This window comes from Cupressus sempervirens, chromosome 1 (genome assembly GCF_028749045.1).
Source record: "Cupressus sempervirens isolate cs-2001-9-10 chromosome 1, ASM2874904v1, whole genome shotgun sequence".
Lineage (NCBI taxonomy): Eukaryota > Viridiplantae > Streptophyta > Pinopsida > Cupressales > Cupressaceae > Cupressus > Cupressus sempervirens.
In genome coordinates this window covers 392,699,649-392,720,556 of record NC_143118.1, presented here as the reverse complement: position 1 = coordinate 392,720,556, position 20,908 = coordinate 392,699,649, and the positions used below count along the sequence as shown (strand labels likewise).

At 35.6% G+C, this 20,908-nt stretch overlaps 1 protein-coding gene across 1 annotated transcript in view; it reads right to left on the bottom strand.

Annotated features, from left to right (window-relative positions):
- Positions 1-829: 829 nt before the first annotated feature.
- Positions 830-20,908, bottom strand: part of VPS41 (vacuolar protein sorting 41) — a 49,163-nt gene continuing 29,084 nt past the window's right edge. Inside the window, exons 13-19 of the mRNA XM_089826730.1 lie at positions 9,222-9,422; positions 3,010-3,087; positions 2,799-2,918; positions 2,522-2,602; positions 2,295-2,380; positions 2,132-2,213; positions 830-1,862 (exon numbers count right to left, since the gene is read on the bottom strand). Coding sequence (XP_089682856.1) covers positions 1,407-1,862; positions 2,132-2,213; positions 2,295-2,380; positions 2,522-2,602; positions 2,799-2,918; positions 3,010-3,087; positions 9,222-9,422 — 1,104 coding nt within the window. The 3' untranslated portion in view covers positions 830-1,406. The remainder of the gene's footprint in view (positions 1,863-2,131; positions 2,214-2,294; positions 2,381-2,521; positions 2,603-2,798; positions 2,919-3,009; positions 3,088-9,221; positions 9,423-20,908) is intronic.

The window sequence follows — 20,908 nt, the reverse complement described above, 5'->3', positions numbered from 1 at the left end:
AGACCACCTTTTATGGGGTATATTGTTTTTTCATATTAATACATTCCTTTTGAAAGTAAAGTTGCTCTTTGTCCATCTTAAAATCTCTATAGCATGGAATTTGGAAACGACCACATCAGGAAAAGGCAATGCAGACTTTGCACCGCTATTTCCAATTACCCCACTCTGTATAGTGATGCCCATTGCTTCCCCATGGTTCCCATTGTCTGCTTTTGTTCCAACTCTTTATTTAGCTTCTTGACAACCTACAACTTGCACATTCAGTTCAACTGTTCTATGATATACTGAGGCGAGAGAAAATTGTATCAGACAAGAAAGGAAAGTGCCAATCATCTATAAAATGTAATCAACGAGGAAATGCCTAGTTCATTTTTGCACGATGCCCCACTTTTGAATCCTTTCTGTTCCTTAGAGAAATGTCACCTGTATTGAAAAATCTCAAGTGATATTTGAAAGAAACGTTAACAAAGAAATTAGTTATTTCAGAGTTGATCCAGCCTAGATTCATACCTTTCCATACTGTCAGGCAGCATATAATATCAGCCTTGAAATTCTACCCCAAAGTTAAATACGAGGTTTCAAACTGCACACCCACAGTTTGAGTTGGACGCTAAAGAAGTTTCAAGTGCTCATTTATACATCATACAAAATCATGTGTGAGACATAAAAAGCTTAATTATTATAGTTGGTTTATGTGGCTAAATCGGAGCTGGAAGTCTTCTAAACTACAGAATTCAAACATAGCTGATAGTCTGAAAAATCAGATCCCAATACGGTACATCAGATCTGAGTAAAACTCATGGAAGATAGACTGATGAAGATTGCCTCATGATAAAGATATTAAAGTAATATTACACCATTTTATTTCAGATATCCATTTACAGCCTCAATTTTTGGCAACCCAGATCATCTGTTGATTATAAATGACTAGAAGAAACTGTTATTGCTTCTGCTCTTTTGTGTACAGCTGCCATTTGTCACAAACGCTGCAGCAGTATAAGGATAACCATTTGTTCATCTGACATTAAAAGAGGTGTGTCGTAAAAATTTCAAGACTTCTTGGAAGTCTAGCCTTTCAAGTCTTTACTTTAAAAAAAAATAAACAAATAAATAATTTAGACAGTACATGTAAAAGGATCTTGCAATGTCATGTTGGAATGCTGAACTTCAAAACTTTGGTTTTCACTATAATAAGCATTTACCTCCCACCTGAAAAAACCTAAAGTAATCACTCAACATAAATCTATTATCACTTTAAGATGCAGAACCTGCAAATGGGAGGGAAATAATATGAACTAGAAAACACCTTCTGTCAAAGGATCACCAAAAAGACACAGAAAACGCCTATATAATGTTACAAACAATAAGGCAAAACCAAATAAAACAATGCACATTAAAATTATGAATCAGGCTTTTCTTTTTGATGATTTTGCAGCCGTGGTGCATAGAATACAACGCATGCGCAGCCCATCAGAATCAGTACTAGAATCATCATCCGATTCTTCATCATCGAAAGAGTTTTCTTCTGGGTCTCCAAAACCTCTGGAAACTTTTGGACTGCTCTTTTGGCTTGAATTTTTTGTGATGGATGAACTTGTATCCGTAAGACACGTGGTATGATAAGTATGAGAGCAAAAGAAAGCTACAATTGAAACATTCTGGATAGAGATGGGATCCAAGCATATGCAACACCTCCCCGTGGCCCTTGAACTCAAGTTCTTTGTTGTACTCTTCCCATTTCTTAGTCCTCTGTCATCTCTAACTTGATGCTTATTTGCATTAAACTCGTCTTCCCTACTTCCAATGTAAATACCATGACGAGCCTCATAATAATATTTTACCAGCAGGTTCACACAGTCAGCCTGTTATTGCCAAGCAAGACAAAATCAAGTCTTGAAAAATAATCAAGACAGCATGGTGACACTAAATAAAAAGTCATTCCTAAAACAAGTGAAATGTATTATTATATACTTCTAAACTTCATGCATAAAATAACAAAGCAAGCCAAGTCATAAAAGGTACTCTTCAATCACTAGGTGCTTTGATTACCAACACTTCAATATTCAGGCAGATGGATCTATAAAATGTTTACCGAAAGATGAATCACATATAGATCTTAAAAAATTATTACCTTTAGAATGTCATTGCAACCATGCCGAAGTGAAGTTTCTGTGCGATAATCTGTGATAATTTTGACAAGCCGATCCCTTAACCTGCATAAAAAATATGTTAAATCTTATTTTAAAAACTCAAAAACCAGGCAAACCGAAATAAACAGACAACATTCTACTTGCCTTGGGATACGCAAACCATTTGGTACCATATTTACAATATGAAGCGGATCTAGATTACCCACTGTGTGCTCCAGTAACATTCCAACCTAATTGCGATAACCAAATGTAAATTAGAAATTAATGTCTCACAAGACTTACAGCAATACCAAAGCAAAAAAGATTCAAACAAAGAAACACGAGACAATGGAGATAATATATTATCAGAAGGAGAAGTTCTATGGGCTAACCATTTCTGGATTGCCAAGGCTTTGCTTAATCAGCTCCTCCCACAGATCATCATCATGTTGCATTGTGACAAACTCTATAGCCTGTCAACATACGAAATATTTTAGTTGAACACAACATCATAATGCATCCTCAATGCTTGAACTGTGAGTGTAAAAATATTCTGATCAGTTTTTCAAGAATGTTGAACGCTTGACTGGCATTCTTATAGTCAAACCTCTACTGTCTTCCATAAAGATTTCTAGTTGCCATGATAACAATTTAAAAACAGAACCCTACCTGTTCCATATCTTCCAATTTATTTATGATAAGTGCAAGAGCCTTCCTTGAATTGCCCATCCTCCCAAGAATAAATACTTGCTCTTTTATAAGACCTCTTCTGATACAAATCTCATAAGCCTGCATCATTTAAACTTGAAACTCTGCTCACTACTGAAAACAAATTACATTTTATATTTCACTTGGAAATTCACTACAAGTGTGTATTCACCTTGTCAAGGGAGTAATGTTGGCTGCTGCGGAGGAATGGGAGAAGCAATCTGGGCTCATATTCTGCATAAAGCTCTACCTACACATGATAGTTGTGGAGTTAGGATACGTTTAGTCTCCAAAGTGAACAAAAAGACACCACTTTTTTCAACTTCTTAGAAGCTCGCATCATTGTAAAATAGTCTTCATGTCAGTTGGATGATATAGCATTTGGAGTGTACAAGCCTCAGAGACTGATACAAGTTATCAGCCTATAATGGCAAACATTAAGCCAGAAGTAGAAAATTAAACATCGAACGTTCAGATGATGTGTACAAAGGCCAGAATTCTGTACACCCTGCCTAAACAAGAAGAGAAGCTTGAGCACAAAAACTAATATCACTTTTGATCTAAGTTGCCGGTTCGTATTTGTGTCCGGATTAGGGTTTGAGATTGGCAAGCGTTCAACTTTGTTTTGGGGCCGTCTGTACAAATACATATATTTGTTTGTGTGCGGCATGCGTGCGTGTGAGCGTGCATGTGTGCATGTGCGCATGCATGCGCGTGTGCATGCGTGTGCATGTGTGTGTGGACTTGATGATGAAGAATAGGATGATGATTCTAGTAGAGAATCAGAAAGGCCAAAATAACGAGTCCACACTTTCTAAATCAACACTATGATTCCATACACCTGTTTTCCCAAAAAATACAATTGCCAAAAAATAGACACAAATTTAAAGGGATAACGGAATCCAAAGGTTGGAATTCATGCCCGAAAATAGCTGAGCTAAACAATCCAAGAAAAAGGAGGATGGACTTGAATTACAAACCATTCTTGATGAGGTAAATTCCAAAATAACCAACAAAGGCATTAAAACAATAACACCCAATATCAAGCAAACGTATAAGAAATCTGTGGAAAACAAACCCCCTTTACACACTCCTAAAAACCCTTCTTAAAAGGCTCACAAAATAATTATTTCCTCTCTGAAACTAAAAGCACTCATTTTATTGCTTATCACAATGCCGCTTCACAGAAAGCTCCACTACGTTTCACAGAACGCCATTTATTTAATGTTAATCTTGTCAACTTGCAGAGAAGATGTTGAAAACCCCGTAAGTGGCTACATGCAATAAACAGTTATAGTTATGAACCATTCAATGGAGCCCGGTGCGGAGGTGGATATGAAGTTTTATTTATTTTGGAAGATATAAAATTATAGTTTAGTGGTGAACAGCAGAGATTTTAGAATTTACTCTGCAATTCGGGGAAATCATTCCAAAGAGTATTGCAGATTTTGAAATTAATAATTTAATTTCACATTTTTTTTATTTCATAATTTAATTTCACAGATTCCACCAACACCCGCCCCCCCCCCCAACTGACTCCAACTGTAGAGCCTCCAGGCCAATAATTTAAAATTATATATATGCATAGAAAAAATATATAATTAATGGCGCGAGTGTGTTAATGTTAACAAGTAATGACAGCCTTTATCTATGTTACTGGTTTGCTACAGGGATGTCTTAAGTTTGAATCTCAGTTCAGTGCTGACAGGGATGTGCCTAGGGGACATTTTTCAACTTGACGAATCCAAATCAAAGCTAGACTAGTTTTGAGAAACCAATGGTTAGTCTGGGCATTTTTTAAAAATTTAATATCAATTTTTGATATTTTTTAATTCTTTAAGACATTTGACTTTGACTTGAATGCATCCTTAAACCTTAAAACTCATTTCAAAGGCATTTAAAACACAGTCGTTTGTGTCATTGCAAATGCAAAACACAAAAGTCACTTATTTTTGTTCAGCTTTCTCAATTGCTTGCCATCAAAAGAATAGACTTACAGATTGATTGGTGAAGGATTCAGAGTGACTGATTTGCTATTCCTACAAATGTGCAATAGCTCATTCACTTACGAAGCAGATTGTCGAGGAAGATTTTTGCAAAGAGGTTTGTTTTCTTTCAAATTCTTGTTTTTTTGTCCTATGAATATATTGCATGTGCAAATTCTTAAACTAAGTTAGGTTCTATTTTTCTTTTACTTTCAAGCGTTTTGTATGTTTTTATTGAGCTTGTTGCCATAAATATTATAAGATTCAAGTTAACCTCTATGGAATGCTCCTGTTTCAAAACAACCCCAATTTCTCCCCTTTGGAAGTCTATTGATATTGTACAACCAATTCAAATTTGATGTTTAGTATTCAAGCAAATGCAATCAAGTGAAAGCCCATTACTGAGGCAGGGCATCAAAGCCATTCAAAGAATGAAGTACCCATTCAATTAGATTAAGTTATAGCATATGATAATGAGCTAGAAAAAGTTGATAAAATAGCAAGTCGCAAATTAAATCATCCTTTGCTAAAGAAAGAATCTCAAGGAATAAAGCCCCCTCCACCACCATCTAATCTTCAACCTAGAGAACCACCATTACTGGCTAAACTCAAAGAACCTGCAGCCTTACAGGCAAGTGTTCAAAAGAATCATTTGAAATGACATTTCACAATGAGTCTCACCAGATTGTCAATCAACTAGTGTTCATTGCAATGGATTGGCTGTCAATGCTATTCACTTAACATATTGGTAACAAATGGTGAATAATATAAATGAGGCTTGAAATAGGGGTATATTAAAGGAAAAAAATACAAGAAACAAAATGATTACCAAGATATTTGATGTTAAACAAAGAGTGTAAAAGAATCCTGATGAAACCAATTATCCATAAAAAACAAAAGACAAGATCAACAACTAATAGAGCAAATGGATAAGAACTAAAAGAATAAAGAATATCCCATCATAGACTAAAAATTACAATATTACTGTAATACCATCCCATAATGATCAATCTACTAACCACACCAAGCCTATCCTGAAGGTTACGACTTTGTCAAGACTCCGAAGAGATGGTAACAGTTTGCTCCTCAATTGAACAGTGCAACATCACCAATCCTCTTTGACAAGTTTACTAATACAATGACAATCTGGTACATCTGTGAAAGTATATTATATGCCGTTCGACCTTGATGCTGATCATTCTTGTACACAAAATCACTAAGAAGTCTGACTCAAAATATGAAACATAAACCCTTTAAGCAGTTAGTAATCGGCTTAATCTGTTGGACATCACCATTGTCTAGCCTTGAAAGTTTCAGATTGGAAATCGAATCTTTTCTAGTTTTTGCTTTGGGATTTGATTATGTATCATTTTTTACATCAGCATTGCGGATCACATTGTGATCTATTGTCATTTTCTTTCTCTTTATGCTTTCTCTTTATGCTCTATTTCATTCTGATGATAAATTACAGAGTGTGATCCAAAACATTGATGTGAATAATGACACACAAATGAATCCAGAAGCAAAAACTACGATTTACATTCATGGATTGTGGAAATCTACTGACATTAATCGAGCCTTTCTTAGCTCATTAAGGGTTCTCAACGCATCAAGTGAATCACGCAACTGCATCTTCATAAAAAATTTATATCCATGATGAGATATCATTATCAAGCATGATGTTGAGCGTAATTTCATAGCATTAAAGTTCATCATTTCGATCATATTAACTGGTCTATTCAAAGTGAACGAAGTCCCTTCAAGGGACTGGAGGATAAAATCCTTCTTTGCTGTGATTCTCTTTGCTGTTGGAAGACACAGTCTGGAGAATCTTTGAGCATCTATTTTCAAAACGTGTATGTCTATGGCTGGATTTTGTGTTGGAGGACATCAATACTACATAAAGGAAGGATGCTTATTGTTGTTTAGACAGCTTCAGAAATTGTAACAAACTCCTGAACATTTCCAAAGATCTGTGTGACTTTTAGCAGCCAACACAGCAGATTGGAGGGCATTTTGGTATTTATTATAGTTACAACCAGCTGCACCACTTGGAAGCTCATATACGAATGGTATGATCAACATACCTGGGCACTGGTTAGTGCTGAATGTGATTTGAATGTGATTTTGTGTTGGAGGACATCAATACTACATAAAGTAAGGATGCTTATTGTTGTTTAGACAGCTTCAGAAATTGTAACAAACTCCTGAACATTTCCAAAGATCTGTGTGGCTTTTAGCAGCCAACACAGCAGATTGGAGGGCATTTTGGTATTTATTATAGTTACAACCAGCTGCACCACTTGGAAGCTCATTTACGAATGGTATGATCAACATACCTGGGCACTGGTTAGTGCTGAATGTGATTTTTACCGGTCTCTTATGCTTTACAAGCCAACTATGTAGTACTGTCAGTAATTCTGGGCACTCATATCGGTGATTAGAGACAAAACAAGATCTGCAAGCAGTTCATTTCTATTCTGCAACATTCAAACAATGATCTATATAATCCAAAATGAGCATTGTTGATTGGAAGTACTCAGTTATAACATTAAAATATAATGCATAGTTTTGTGCACTGTTTCTTAGCTTGAATTCAAGTCCAAAAAACATAATCAAATTATAAGAAGCCCAAATTCAAACAAAAGACAAACTAAACCAAGGCAGCCCCTTACAACAGTGCAAGCCCAATGTAATGATCCATTAAACTCTCAAAAATGAGCCAAATGGTTCCTTAATTTTCAATGCTCTCTTGCCCATTTTTACACATGTTTAATAGAAATCTGTTGAAGTGCATGTTTTAACTCATTACACTCAAAAGGGACAAAATATTATTCATCAATTTTAATTGATCTTTTTGACACCATAAATTTTAGACAAGCTCCTATTGAAAGTTAGCAGATATGATGACCAATAAGGCCAATGACATCATCTCAGCCCCCTAGTCAATAGTTGTTTTTTGACAACCATTTGATCATCTCCATGATGAGAATCTCATAATTCAGGTTTTGTCTTCCCTTACTCCTTGTTTTTGCTGCAAGTGCGGCATGCCTACAATAAGATTCTATTGTAATTGAGCCATTTGTCTCCCCCAATTCCTCGTTTTTGTTTTATTAGAGAAACAGAGAGAGAGTGGGGGGATCCTTCTTCTTTTTTTAAAGAATTTCCTGCTTCTAGTGTGTGTGTGTGTGTGTAGAGAGAGAGACTCTTTTAATATATATGCATGTGTGTGTGTATGCTTAACAAGCTACAAAGTAACTCAAATAACTAACTACACATCTGTTCATTGAGAGGTGTCAACTTTGGATGCATGAAGAAACCCATGATAAAATTTCACTTAGTAATTATTTAAAACTAATAAGCAATATACATTTAAATAGTGGCTGATAAGCTGTTAATCTGTATAATATCCTCACAGGCCTTCACTTCATTCAGAAGGTGGTTTTCCAGAAGGAATACGATTGCGAAGATTTCGGCTATGGAAAAAAGGATGAAATGAAGAGATTTATGGTTAATTACATTCCTATGCAAAAGGGATCCAGGGTAAAGGTGAAGGGTCAAGGAAAGGAAGGGAACTAGACAAAAAACAAGACAGAAATTGATTGATTGATACCCAAACAACCATTACTAAATAAGCATCACAAAACCTGAGATATTAATTATATCTAAACTCAGTGGCATCAATAAAAGCTGCAATTGCTAGCCTCTCCTTACTTTGACATAAATTTGAGAATGCACAGAAATCTTGCCATGTGAAACAAATGATAGATTGTTTTTAAACAAAATACTAAAATATAGTACAGAAGTCATTATGGCCTTCTCAGGTATGTCATATCTTTCATTCATTGAACACTTATCCACCTTGCAAGGTAATATTGTAAGAGCCTTCAACACCCCTGGGCTCACACAGTAAAATGCCTGGTACCTAATTACCTACTAGATATACCACAGTTTTTAGATATACGTTGTATATTATGCATGGTTGGCATAATCGGCGATTAGCAACTAATCAAATCACAACTCTGCACTTCTAAAAACTTGCCAATTTTTTACCTCGGCAAGTTTTTAGCTGCGACTCAGCTGCGTGACAGACAGCAGCATTAAAGGCAAAAAAAGGTGTTTTTTGTTTTTTATTAAATTTAAGCAGATTTTTTTAGGTTCTCAAGTTTTTCCGTAGTTTTTTTGAAAAGCTGGCGGATGTTTTCCCAAATAAACTTTTTGGAGCATGGTGAGTTATTGCTGAGTGGGAGCTTTCCAACTATGATATTATGCAACTAAAGCCCAAATATGAAACCAACCAGCACAGAAGGAGGTTATGATATCATAGATTACAAAATTATTCATCACCACACTAGACATTAACATCATAACCAAACTATTGAATACAAACAAATATTACCTGAAGGCCATGGAATTCTTCCCCTGCATTAGGATCTGTCTCAAAGAGTGCATGCAAATATTCGTGCAGGTATAATCTGTGTGTCTTATCATTGCCAAACTTCAACAACTGTGAAACTACATCAGATGGTGGGATAAACTTCCGTTGCTGGACAAGTAACACTACAGCTCTTTTCAAATCTAAATTCATCAGAGCTTCTGCCTGCAAATAGAGATCAAAGTAGGTGCCAGTTGTCAAGAACACAGATAACAACTAATACAACAAGGAACATGGCATGAGATTCAAATGCTGTTGCAAAAATATACAGTTTTCTGCTATGAGCTTTACAATATAAAACAGCTACTTTTCAGATTTCATTTACGTAGAAATGTGTGAAGTGAGAAACATCAGCAATGAGCATTACAATTAAACCACATTATAAAAGTGAGGTAATGTAACAAGTTCAAAGTTGAAATCATCTAAAAATAAAACAAATTATAAAAGTGGCTAGTACCAGGAAAAGTGAAAGTGAGCAACATCAGCAGTAAGCATTACAATCAAACCACATTATAAAAGTAAGGTGACATTACAAGTTCAAAGTTAAAATCATTTAAAAATAATATAAACTATAAAAGTAGCTAGTACCAGGGAAAGTGAAAGTAATAATTCTCATAAGTAAAATTAGACAGTATCCAAACCTTACTGTTACATCCCAAAAAAATTATCTTTTAAAATAATCTTATAGCCGTTGTAATGGTTAGTTAAAAACTCTCAGATATCATGATCTTGTGAAATGGAAGTTATGACTAACCGAATTGATTCATGTGAAAATGACTTGTTACTTGATTATTGTTATTTTGACTAAAAAACGAATGCTTATATTTTAAGATAAATGATAGTGTTGGTTAGCCTGTGTGACAGCCATCAGTTCTTGTGTTTTGCTGATATTTCAATTTAAATGGAGGAACATGTTATCATTGTGGAAATATGCATTTTTGGTTGCAGGAGCAGACAAAGGGGGGAAGCATTGCTAAATGGGATTTAAGGAATGGGGCACCAATTTAGTCCACCGTCAGACCATCAAGTATGGGTTATAACTACTTTGGTGAAGGATTTAACAGCTAGGCAACAGAGTATACCTTGGACAGTCATGAGCTACTCGGTCGATTCTTAAAAACAAGGGAAATATTACAAATTGAATATCTTGAGAGAAACTATTACCTTTCTTTTATTTATGAGACACTGGAATGGTCAACAAATGTAACTTTATATATATATAATGACACCATGTTATTTGCTAACATCTATAAGTTGCACTTACATGTATATATACGTATATGCGTGTGTGCACGGGCAATATAATAATAAACAGAATTATACGTGCTCTCAAAATTACACACACGTGTGTGTGTGTGTGTGTGTGTGTACGTCAACTATAGGTAGAATTCAATAGCCTGATGACAATATATATATATGACATAAACCATGAGAAAGTACAATCTTTATGTTTTAATTATGGCTTCATTCATAAACCGGTGTTTGGCCTTGATTGAGCTTCTTTTCTTGTAACCGAAGAAGCCATGGGAGGCCTTATTTTACTCTCCCCGAAGCTGAGGACTAAAAATGATAATTCATTTTCTTCTCCACGTGATTGCTCTGAACCGAAGCTCTTCTCTTTCTCCATAATTCCTTCAAGCAGTATTCCAAGATCATACTACCATGCCTCAACTACAGTATTGGCAACGCTTATGACAATGATTCTGCGTGGAGCTGTGTTATAAGATCATGTCAACAGATTCTAAGTTGCATTTCAGGTCATGATATCATTTTCGCATGTCTTATTTCATATTTCATATGCTATGCCTTTTACAATGCATCTTTTCTTTTTGAATTGCACTATGGAATGAAGGAACATTATGATAATGTGTAACCACGATCTTGGTTAGGTATCTTGGCTGTAACCAAGGCTCAAGATGTATTAAGAATTCTGATAAGCATCAGCACTGTTCCCCTTTATACACAATAGTTCTTTTATCCATGCATATTGGGTGCTAATACAGACCCGTAGAGTATGATCCAAAATGGTCCCATTAAGAATGTTGAACAAATATTGTATAATGCATAATACTGTACATTTTGCGTAAGGATGGTTCCTTCGTATATATTTGCCTTGTACACTGGTATTAGTCATATACCAGTTGAGATAAGAATCAGATTTGTATATATAAATTTTGATTGATAAATAGCGCATAGTTACCAGCAATCTCCCAGGATGCACCCCATAGCAACAGAATCGAGTATAAATGGGTGAAGAGGAGAGGTAGCACTGCAAGAACAAACTGTAAATCAGTAACTAAAGTGCATGACAATTTAAAAAGAACTGTTTAGTCCAAGTCAGCTCATGATTGTCCAAAGTATATTCAGTTGTCAAGTCGAGCGGTGGTGATCAGGTTGTTCATTTGCCCATCTAAATCCTTGGCCGAGGTAGATTAGAGGCATGCTTGCCACAATTGATCACTAGAGGTCAGAGTGCTAGCTGACAGAGGGGAGGTTGTTGGAGGAGTTCCTCAACCTTGTCTGATGCTTAGCCAACACTCTTAACACCAGAATGCTCCGATGGCAGGACTATGGTGCCCCAAGCTTAAATCTGGGGTAGGGAGGGTCTTTCTCATAAGAGATTGTGTGAAGATATGTTAAGCTCTATGGTTGAGAAGTTAAGCTCCTGTTCACCAAATGTCGAGGCTTGCACAACACATCAACAATTATTACATTACATGTATGAATTCTTAATGTTTTGCTTGTACATATTTTTTATGTTACTTTGAAGTGCATAATTGCAAATATGGTTAAATTACTAGTTTCTTCCAAAATATAATCATAGAAGTTGGTTATGGAAGTTATATTAGACATCTTTCATATGAAATGGATATAGTCACTACTTAAATTCTGATTACTTATCTTTGTATAATGAATTCAGTTAATAGTTTTCCTTTCTATATGATGTAATGAATTTCAACTCTTTATGTCATTCCATTATAATATTCAGTTATAATCTTAGAATATGTTCTCTTTTTTCAGCTTAGTAAAAATGGTACGTTACACTTACGCATCTATGAGTACCCTAACCAAGCCAATATTGGATAACATCTTTGGTTCTCTAGTTACAACTAACACAATTATGCACTCAAGAATTCTGAATAACATTCTTATTTTATGGATTTTGTCTATTGGCCCAAAATTGAACACCCAAGGACTGATCTTATTTTCAGTTTGGCAACTTGACATAAAGAACTAGCTTAATCAATCTATGACATACTAAACTATTCCAAAGAGATATTGGAACAGCACTACAATCCCAAATTTAAAATAAGGGAAACACATTCACAAGCATAGCCCTATAATGGTAATGGCCTCTTTCATTTGTTTGCTTTTAAGTAAAATCATTTTCTGTATAAGTATCAACCATTCATTCAATGTTCAATGACTACCGACCTTGCGCAGTTAGCCCCAAGTATTTACCAAGATAGATCCTTTAGTTGTTCAATTTACCTACAAATGGTATATAAAAAATAAACTAATAAGTGTTGGACTAACCACCAACATTCCCCTTCAGGATTCGTGACATGGCTTAACGGCCTCTTGTTTTCTATAAGTCGTAGTTGTATCGAGCATTGACAAGTCAATCTTTTGGTGTAATGACAACTATAGCTTGTAACAAGTGGTATCAGAGCTTGGTCACAAGTTCAAATCTCCTCAAGAATCGTTGCGGGAGGGGGGGTAGAATATGTTGGACTAACCGCCAATGTTCCCCTTCGAGATTCATGACATGACTTAACCACCTCCTGTGCTTTATAAGTCTAGTGGTTGTATCGGGCATCGACAGGGCAATCTTTTAGTGCAAAGACAACTCTGTTAAGGTTGTAGCTTCAATCGGATTAATTTGATATAAAATACATTATTGTTATTGGTAAATCATCATTTCCTATATATACTTATCCATGTTAAATAATATATATTATTGTGTGTGTGTGTGTGTGTGTGTGTGTGTGTGTGTGTGTGTGTATTGTTATACATATTATTATTTTTCTTAATATATCATTATTAATTAAATGATGATTAAACCATTGAGACATGTCTCCTCATATTTATATGAGCTTCAAATCTGCATTTGGAACACACCTATAACAATGGCAATGTTAGTACATTTGCAAAATGTGATCTTTAAACATTGACATGGTATCAGAGCTAGGCTGCAAATGCAAGTGTTTTAAGGCAATGGAATAGTAGAGGAATTATTGAGAGTTGAAAGCCATCAAATTTGAAATATTTAGGCAACGATTGTATTTAATATTTTATCTTAAAGGCTTCATAACTTAATTGCAAATTCACCCAGTGGAAGAAAAGGAGTGGTGCGGAAATATGGAAGAGTTTGATATGGGCAAATGAGATGTGAATGAAAATGTTTTCAATGTTCCGACTACCTATTCAATGCACAAATCATACTACAAATTCTGTGTCTACGTGACTGGTCACTGGATGAACATCAGATTGGCATGTGACTACAAAGTGCAGCTCGATGAGGAGATCAATATCCAAGGTCAAGTTAATGGAGTGAGATGGGAGACAATAAGCCTTTAATTCCAATCCATGGTCATTGTGATCTTGGCAGGCTCTTCTGGAGACATATAGCAGGAGTTTTACCATTACAGAGACATAGTTAACATCTGTCTATGCAATGTTTCCACAGCTGAATGCCAGATGAGATTTGTGTGATTCTTTGAAAAGGGTCAATCATATTTTTATTGAACTATTCAATTTGATCAAACCCTAATCAGTGGTCAAACATGTGTGAAAGACTGCTTGCAAAGTATGGAGTGTCGAGCCATGCAAAAAGGTAAACCAAGGCGGCTCAATTGTAAATGACAAACAAGATTAATACATTGCTCCAACTTGTGCTTAAAAAAAATGTTGTAGCAAATTTGTGCCAACCCTCAACCACATGGCAAAGATCATGATGGAAGTTACCATTAAAGAAGAGAATTATACACAAAAGCAAGTATAATAGCTGGTCCTACTATCCAGATCGTAATCCTTTATAGCGTCGAAGACATCTCAAAGGTCTATTAAGGATGTTGGGCACTGGTTCCACTAAGGTAAAAGAACACCTAGCAAAGTTGAATAGATAGTCCCGTCAACAACAAAATTAAGGATAGAACACAAAAACACGAGCATGAGGAAATCACATGTACAGTCAACAAGTAATACCAAAGGGAAAAACCATTTTGAAGAAGTGTAGATCAACACTCTGGAGGAAGTTCAGCAATAATAAAAATCAAAGGATTTGTGTAGGAAATTTATACCTCAATGATCCATACCATTTGATAGTCATTCAAAATCACAGAATGTAGGGGGAAAAGAAAATACATGGAAGATTATTCATCTCTAGATAATCAATAAAATGCATGGGACACATAATACCATTCCTACGTAACACTGCAGTAAACAGGAATTCAACAAGGTTGTTGGGACTTTGTATACGAAACAAGAATGGTGCATATATTTGCAAGTAATTGAAGTATGAAGATCAGACCTATAAGAAAGAGATAACACGTGGCATAAAGGCAGGCCACATCGATAATCCTAGTCTAAAAACGTCTCTAAACAAATCCACATATATAGCCGCCTGTGTAATGACGTATTACATGGAAAAATATATTGAATCACAAAGTATGTAGATACCTAAGAAGGAAGAGTTTAGACAGAAAGGTTTCACTACAAATTATTATCAAATTAGTAATGGTCAACAAAGACATGTTAGAAATTTCCAGAGATAGCAGATGGGATGTTTAATGCATAGCTAATGGAGATATAGTACCCATCGCAAAAGCACAACAAGGGATGCATTATAAAGGGTGACGAAAGATGCATTAAGCAAACTATTTCAAAGGGAAATGAATGAAAAAGAGCATGCAACGTACCCATCGTGAGACAAATTAAAAAAATAATTATTTGCATATTAATAATATAATATTTGAGGAAGTGTAAAATCTAATATTAGTAGAAATGATAATGGGAACATATATATAGCAATATAAGAAGAGTAATTGGCCCACGCCTAAATATCAATAGAGAGGTAATGATTGGAAGTCTTACCAAGCTATTCACACATCTACAATATAACCAATATATGAGATGGGGATGGTTCTGATGAATAAGTTTATTACTCCTCAGTGAGTAATGGATATTCTAGGTATTAAGTTTTCTAAGTCAATATATTAATTTGGAAATTGGATTCAGATTTATGATCCTTACTAGCAAATTTCAATGGAAATTAGGGATCCCAGCCTTTCGTTGAGATATATATAAGAGCAAGATAAAATACATTCAAATAGGAAGGATGAGAGGATTATAATAAGTTGTATAATAGTTCTATGGACAAACGTACAAAGTGAGAGCTTCATGGTTGGGAATGAAAATAGACTAAGGTTCTAATATATAAGAAAGAAAGTTTTCTATATTTGAAGAAATCTAAAATGGAACAATGATATAGGAGTGGGAATTTTACATTGAGTGGGGTGAATAATTACCTTAACCAATGTTTCATTCCCCATTTAAGGCATTTTCTGATTTGATGCATATGGACCTTCATTGGAGGATTTACATCAAAGATGTTGAGGTGCAGATAAGTATTTCATATCTTTGAGTATTACATTTATCTATTTGTGTTTCTATACATACTATTAAGAGCTATTTGCCTTGATCTTTTCCTTTATGTCTGAGGATGTTCTTGCAGGAAAAGAAGTTTGGTACTTTACACATGCTACCAAAATATTGTGCAAATTCAATCTTATGACAGTAGCTCGGAAAAAGTTGTGATCTACAATTCATTAGTCATCTAATGACCAGACTGGATAAAGTGAAGATCTTTAAGCGAATATTCTTGATGATTGAGATTATGACTATTCTTCCACATTAAGAGGGAGTATGACACTTCTTCAAAGGCAACGCAGGAGCTTAGAAGATTGATACTCATAGGGAGTCTAGAAATTGTGTGAGTGCTTGAGATTATGAGCCTCCTCTTGTGTAAATCATGCAGAAGTAATGACTTATCACCAAAAAGTCAGGAAGATCAATATCAAATTCAGAGGGAGTTCGACAAGCATCCTTAGGCAAAGAGAGCTCTAAGGGAGTAACTAGAGGACTTGACTTCCCAGGATTGTTTTTCAAAGGGAGAAATTTGAAGTGTGATCTCTTCTCTATAAGGGAAAAGTTCGAAGTGAACTTCCTTGTAATGCATTCTTATCTATGAGAGAGAATTGAGGTGAAAGCCCTTGTACCACCCTCTGACTTGGTTCATGGTGGTCACTATTTTGCATATGATGTGTAATGAAAGGTGACGATCTTTCATTGACATATATAACCAGAAGGTAACCATTGTAAGGTGACGATCTTATAAATGGTAGACCTGTTATCATGACAGACTTCATTAAGTTGTTGTCCCAGAGCGATGGAAGTCATGATAACAAATGTATCATGATCTGACTTCATTAAGTTGTTGTCCTAGAGTGTTGGAAGTCATGATAACAAATGTACCATGATCTGACTTCATTAAGTTGTCGTCCCAAAGTGCTGGAAGTCATGATAACAAACATATCATGATCAAACTTCATTAAGTTGTTGTCCCTGAGTGCCGAAGATCATGATAATTGTCATGATAGAGACCATGACATTGTGATTTCTTGTTAAGTTGTTGTCTCGAAGTGTTGGAAATCAGATAACTCGTATCATTCTAGGATATAACATATTCTTTTGATAGGCTTCATGGATTTGATGCCAGTGCACATACCAAAAGAATATATGTATGATGAATATCATATGATTGATATTTCTTGTTGAATCGTACTTCAGAGTATATTGAAAGATAACATCTAAGTTGATGGATTTATGTTGATATCCTTAAATATGTCATTCCAGGAATATTGTACTGAGATGATATCTCTTCATATACTTGAGAGCATAATTTGTTCTACAAATCCTCCCTAGCTAAGAGAGGGTGTTAAGGTTGTAGCTTCAGTCAGATTGATTTGACCTGAGATACAGTATTGTTATTAGTAAATCATCATTTCCTATGTATACTTATCCATGTTAAATAACATATATTATTGTATGTATGTATGTATGTATGTATGTATACATATTATTATTTTTGTTAATATATTATTATTAAGTAAATGATTAAACCATCATAAGACATGTCTCCTCTCATATCTATATGACTTTCAAATCTGCATTTGGAACACACCTATAACAATGGCAATGTTAGTACATTTGCATAATATAATCTTTAAACATTAACAAACTCTAGCTTGTAACAATAAGCACTTAGAGAACCCTCTAATGGTTATTGCCTCTACCACCATTTACATTTGTATGGTATAATGTTGGGATTAGGAAAGGTTGTTGGCACTTAGAGTGTTTGTTCAAGTAGCAGACATATTGTATTGATGATGGGTTTTATCATTAATGTCAACATATGTTCTGAGGTTGCTGACAGACTCAGATTTTGCATGTTGCAGGTCATTGATAAGTTCAGTACAGACAGTGATTGGTAATTTTGAATATGTGAGCTTATATTTGTGTTGATGGAGGAGTACACATCATGTCTATGGTCATTGTACTTTATGTGATTGTTTGGTTGAGTTACAAATGATTTAATGAAGACTGGTAGCAGACCAGTGGGCAGAGATTTAAGTCAAAGGTAGTTGCAGTATTTTGCTTGTAGCTTGATTGCAAGCAAGAATTAATGTTGGCAAGCATAGAAGATGATAGAAGACTGTTTGGTGCACATATGTTCAGATTTGTGGACCATTTAATTAGTTCTAGAAAGGTCATTGATGTGTAACATGCGATATGCAGTGCCTCTCGTGTTTGCAGTCTGTACCTTGCTTATTTTGATTCGAGAGATACTTGATACTCTTATTATTTGTACTTTGAGATGACCTGAGGGTCGGATGTTATACTTTGATTTCAGTATCTTAAATGCTATACTGCTATGTTGTTCAGTTTATCATATTGCATGTTGATGCTATTTTGAGATGACAGTAGGTCTATGACGATATCTGGTTATCTGGTATTTGGACATATCTCTAATTATGTTATGTGATGGATTTTATGCTATGGTGATTTACTTCATTCTTGATTCATTTTTCTTTGTGCGGAAGTGAGTGATGTAAATGGATTATTTAGGTATAAATTGAATAAATGGTTAAATTAGTCATTTAATGCATTTATTGCTTCGGCTATGATATTATATGCAATTGCACTTGATCATGTGTTTAATGTGCAGGAATTATATCCCTATCAATGGCACATGGAATTAGTGATTCAACTATTTACATTTCACCAATGTCGTCCCTGTATGGTCGACGTATCCTTGTTTTAATTGTTTAATTAAACCTTTTGGTGATTATTAAATCCGAACTCATTTGCATTATGTGACTAGACTTGTAAGCGTGTCTTTGCATTTAGAGATTCGCATTGTCGCGAAAGTTGTTAAGAAAATTTCTGTGATTTTGGGTGTTTGGGCTTTAAATTTTATAAATTTAATTTTTGGCAGCTTTGCCTTAGATGAATTCCTATTTCCAAGAATAGTCTATTTTCATTTGGGTTGATTTGGAGTCTAGCTAGTCTAACTAGCTATTTGCCCAAATTGATTATTCACTCGAAAAGTGAATAAGTATGGAAAGAGGAATTTAATTCCTCACTTCTCACTTTTGCAAAATACAAAATTGAGAGATTTTCTTCTGAAATCCTTCTTTGAGGGATTGCATTTTTTGTTCGTTGTGAGAGCTTCGGGCATGGGATCTTTGCAAGGTTAGTCTCATTGGATCCGGCTCAAGGAGACCTTGCTTTGCTGCAGTTTTCAGCTGCTCACGCGGGATTATTATTTTATTAGATTGATTCACATTTTACCCCTTTTGATATCAGGTAGGGCTCTCCCATTTTCTTGTTTTAGCTCAGATTTTGTATCTGTTTTTGGTAGTTGTTTCTCTGGAGGTTGAGAACTAGTGTTCCCCTACGTTTTTGTTTGTTTGTTCTATCCAGTTCGTCGAGTATGAACGTTTTCCCAATTTTTGGGATGAAGGTTTAGGGTTTCGTGCCATTATACTGGCTATTTTTGCATACAGTGTCTGAACCCAAATTTTATTGGATTTTTGGGACTTTTGTGCCCAAAGACCAAATGGGTTTTAATTTCGAAGATTTTCCAATTTTGGGATTTTTACCTCGTTTTGTGTGTCGCCCTATTTTCTCAGGTTTTCTTAGCATGGGTTTGGTTGTGGACCTGGATAATCCGTTTGGATGTCAGTCCGACCATTGTAGCACTTTTATGTTGCATTGAGATGTGTGTTGCATCCGTCCTCCCAAGTTTCTTTTCAGTTGAGTGTATTTTTGCATTGTCTTCACATCCAGTCCTCGTGTTATGATCTTCATGATGGTGGTGCGCCACACACAAGTACGTACGCGTACATTTGTCGAGTGACTTGCAAGGCCCAATCTTTTGTGGTACTTTTGAATGTTATGATCATTGGGGTTGGGTTGGGAATATGCATGCCTATGGGCACTCATCATTGGATGAACATGGGTAGCGTAGGGTAGCATATGGAGGGGGCTTCTATCTCTCAGCTTGGCAATCATGGCGCCATAGGTTGGTAGAGGGAGCTTTAATCAAATGATAACTAAATAAAATATTGGGTGGTAATAAAACTAAGATAATAAAAAGATTCAGGATGTGCTCCTTCCATTGGGAAGTGTGAGCTGTCAATACTAGCTTAGGCTTTTCGATGCCAAGTGAATCTCCATGATGTTAGCCTCTACATAATAGCCCATTGAGTGTCTAACCAGGACCTATAGTTTATGCATTGTCTCTGATCTTGGTTTCAATCATCATTATTGTTTGGCGTGGGTGTTAGCCATGGACATTTGCTTTGAGCGTGTTTGTGGTTGGATCATTATCTCCATCAACACAGCGAGAGTGGACCTACCGGTTTCATGTGGTTGGGAGGCGTAGCTAGCTTCACCACTGTTGGGGACCAGTGTACAGAGACGCTCTATTATCCCAGTACAACCATTGCTAGATGTTTTCACTTAGTACTTTGGGTTCCGGAGTATGTCTTCTTGTGATTTATGCTTTCATTAGAATGCGTGTATATCATGTTTAGATGATGTTAGTTTATTGACGCATTCCCTTATTAAGATATTTAGCATACAATAGATGATGTCATCTACTTAGTTGGAGTATCCATTGCTTTTGGTTTAGCATGTTAGATTTCCTATTCTTATGATGTTTTTAAGCTTTAGTAGTGACATCCTTATAAGATAGCTCTAACTATCTAGTTGGTAGTTTGGGATGTTACGCACGGGGGATGGGTAAGACCTTTGAGGTTTTATGATGTTATTACGGTTGGGAGGACCTGCACACTTAGTTCGTTGTTTCAGTTCATTGCGATGTGGTTTCAGTACACTGTGATGTTACCTTTTGTACTTTCCCTTCACTGCTATGTTAGATGGTTAGATGCAGTTTCCATCTAGTACTTATTGTTTCGAGTGTCTATGCCTCAACTGTTGATCAGGTACTCCCCGGTGTGGAGGTTCTCTCTTTTGTTTTATGCTCGTGTTTGCCTTTGTGCATTTCTTGCTTTCCCTAGGCG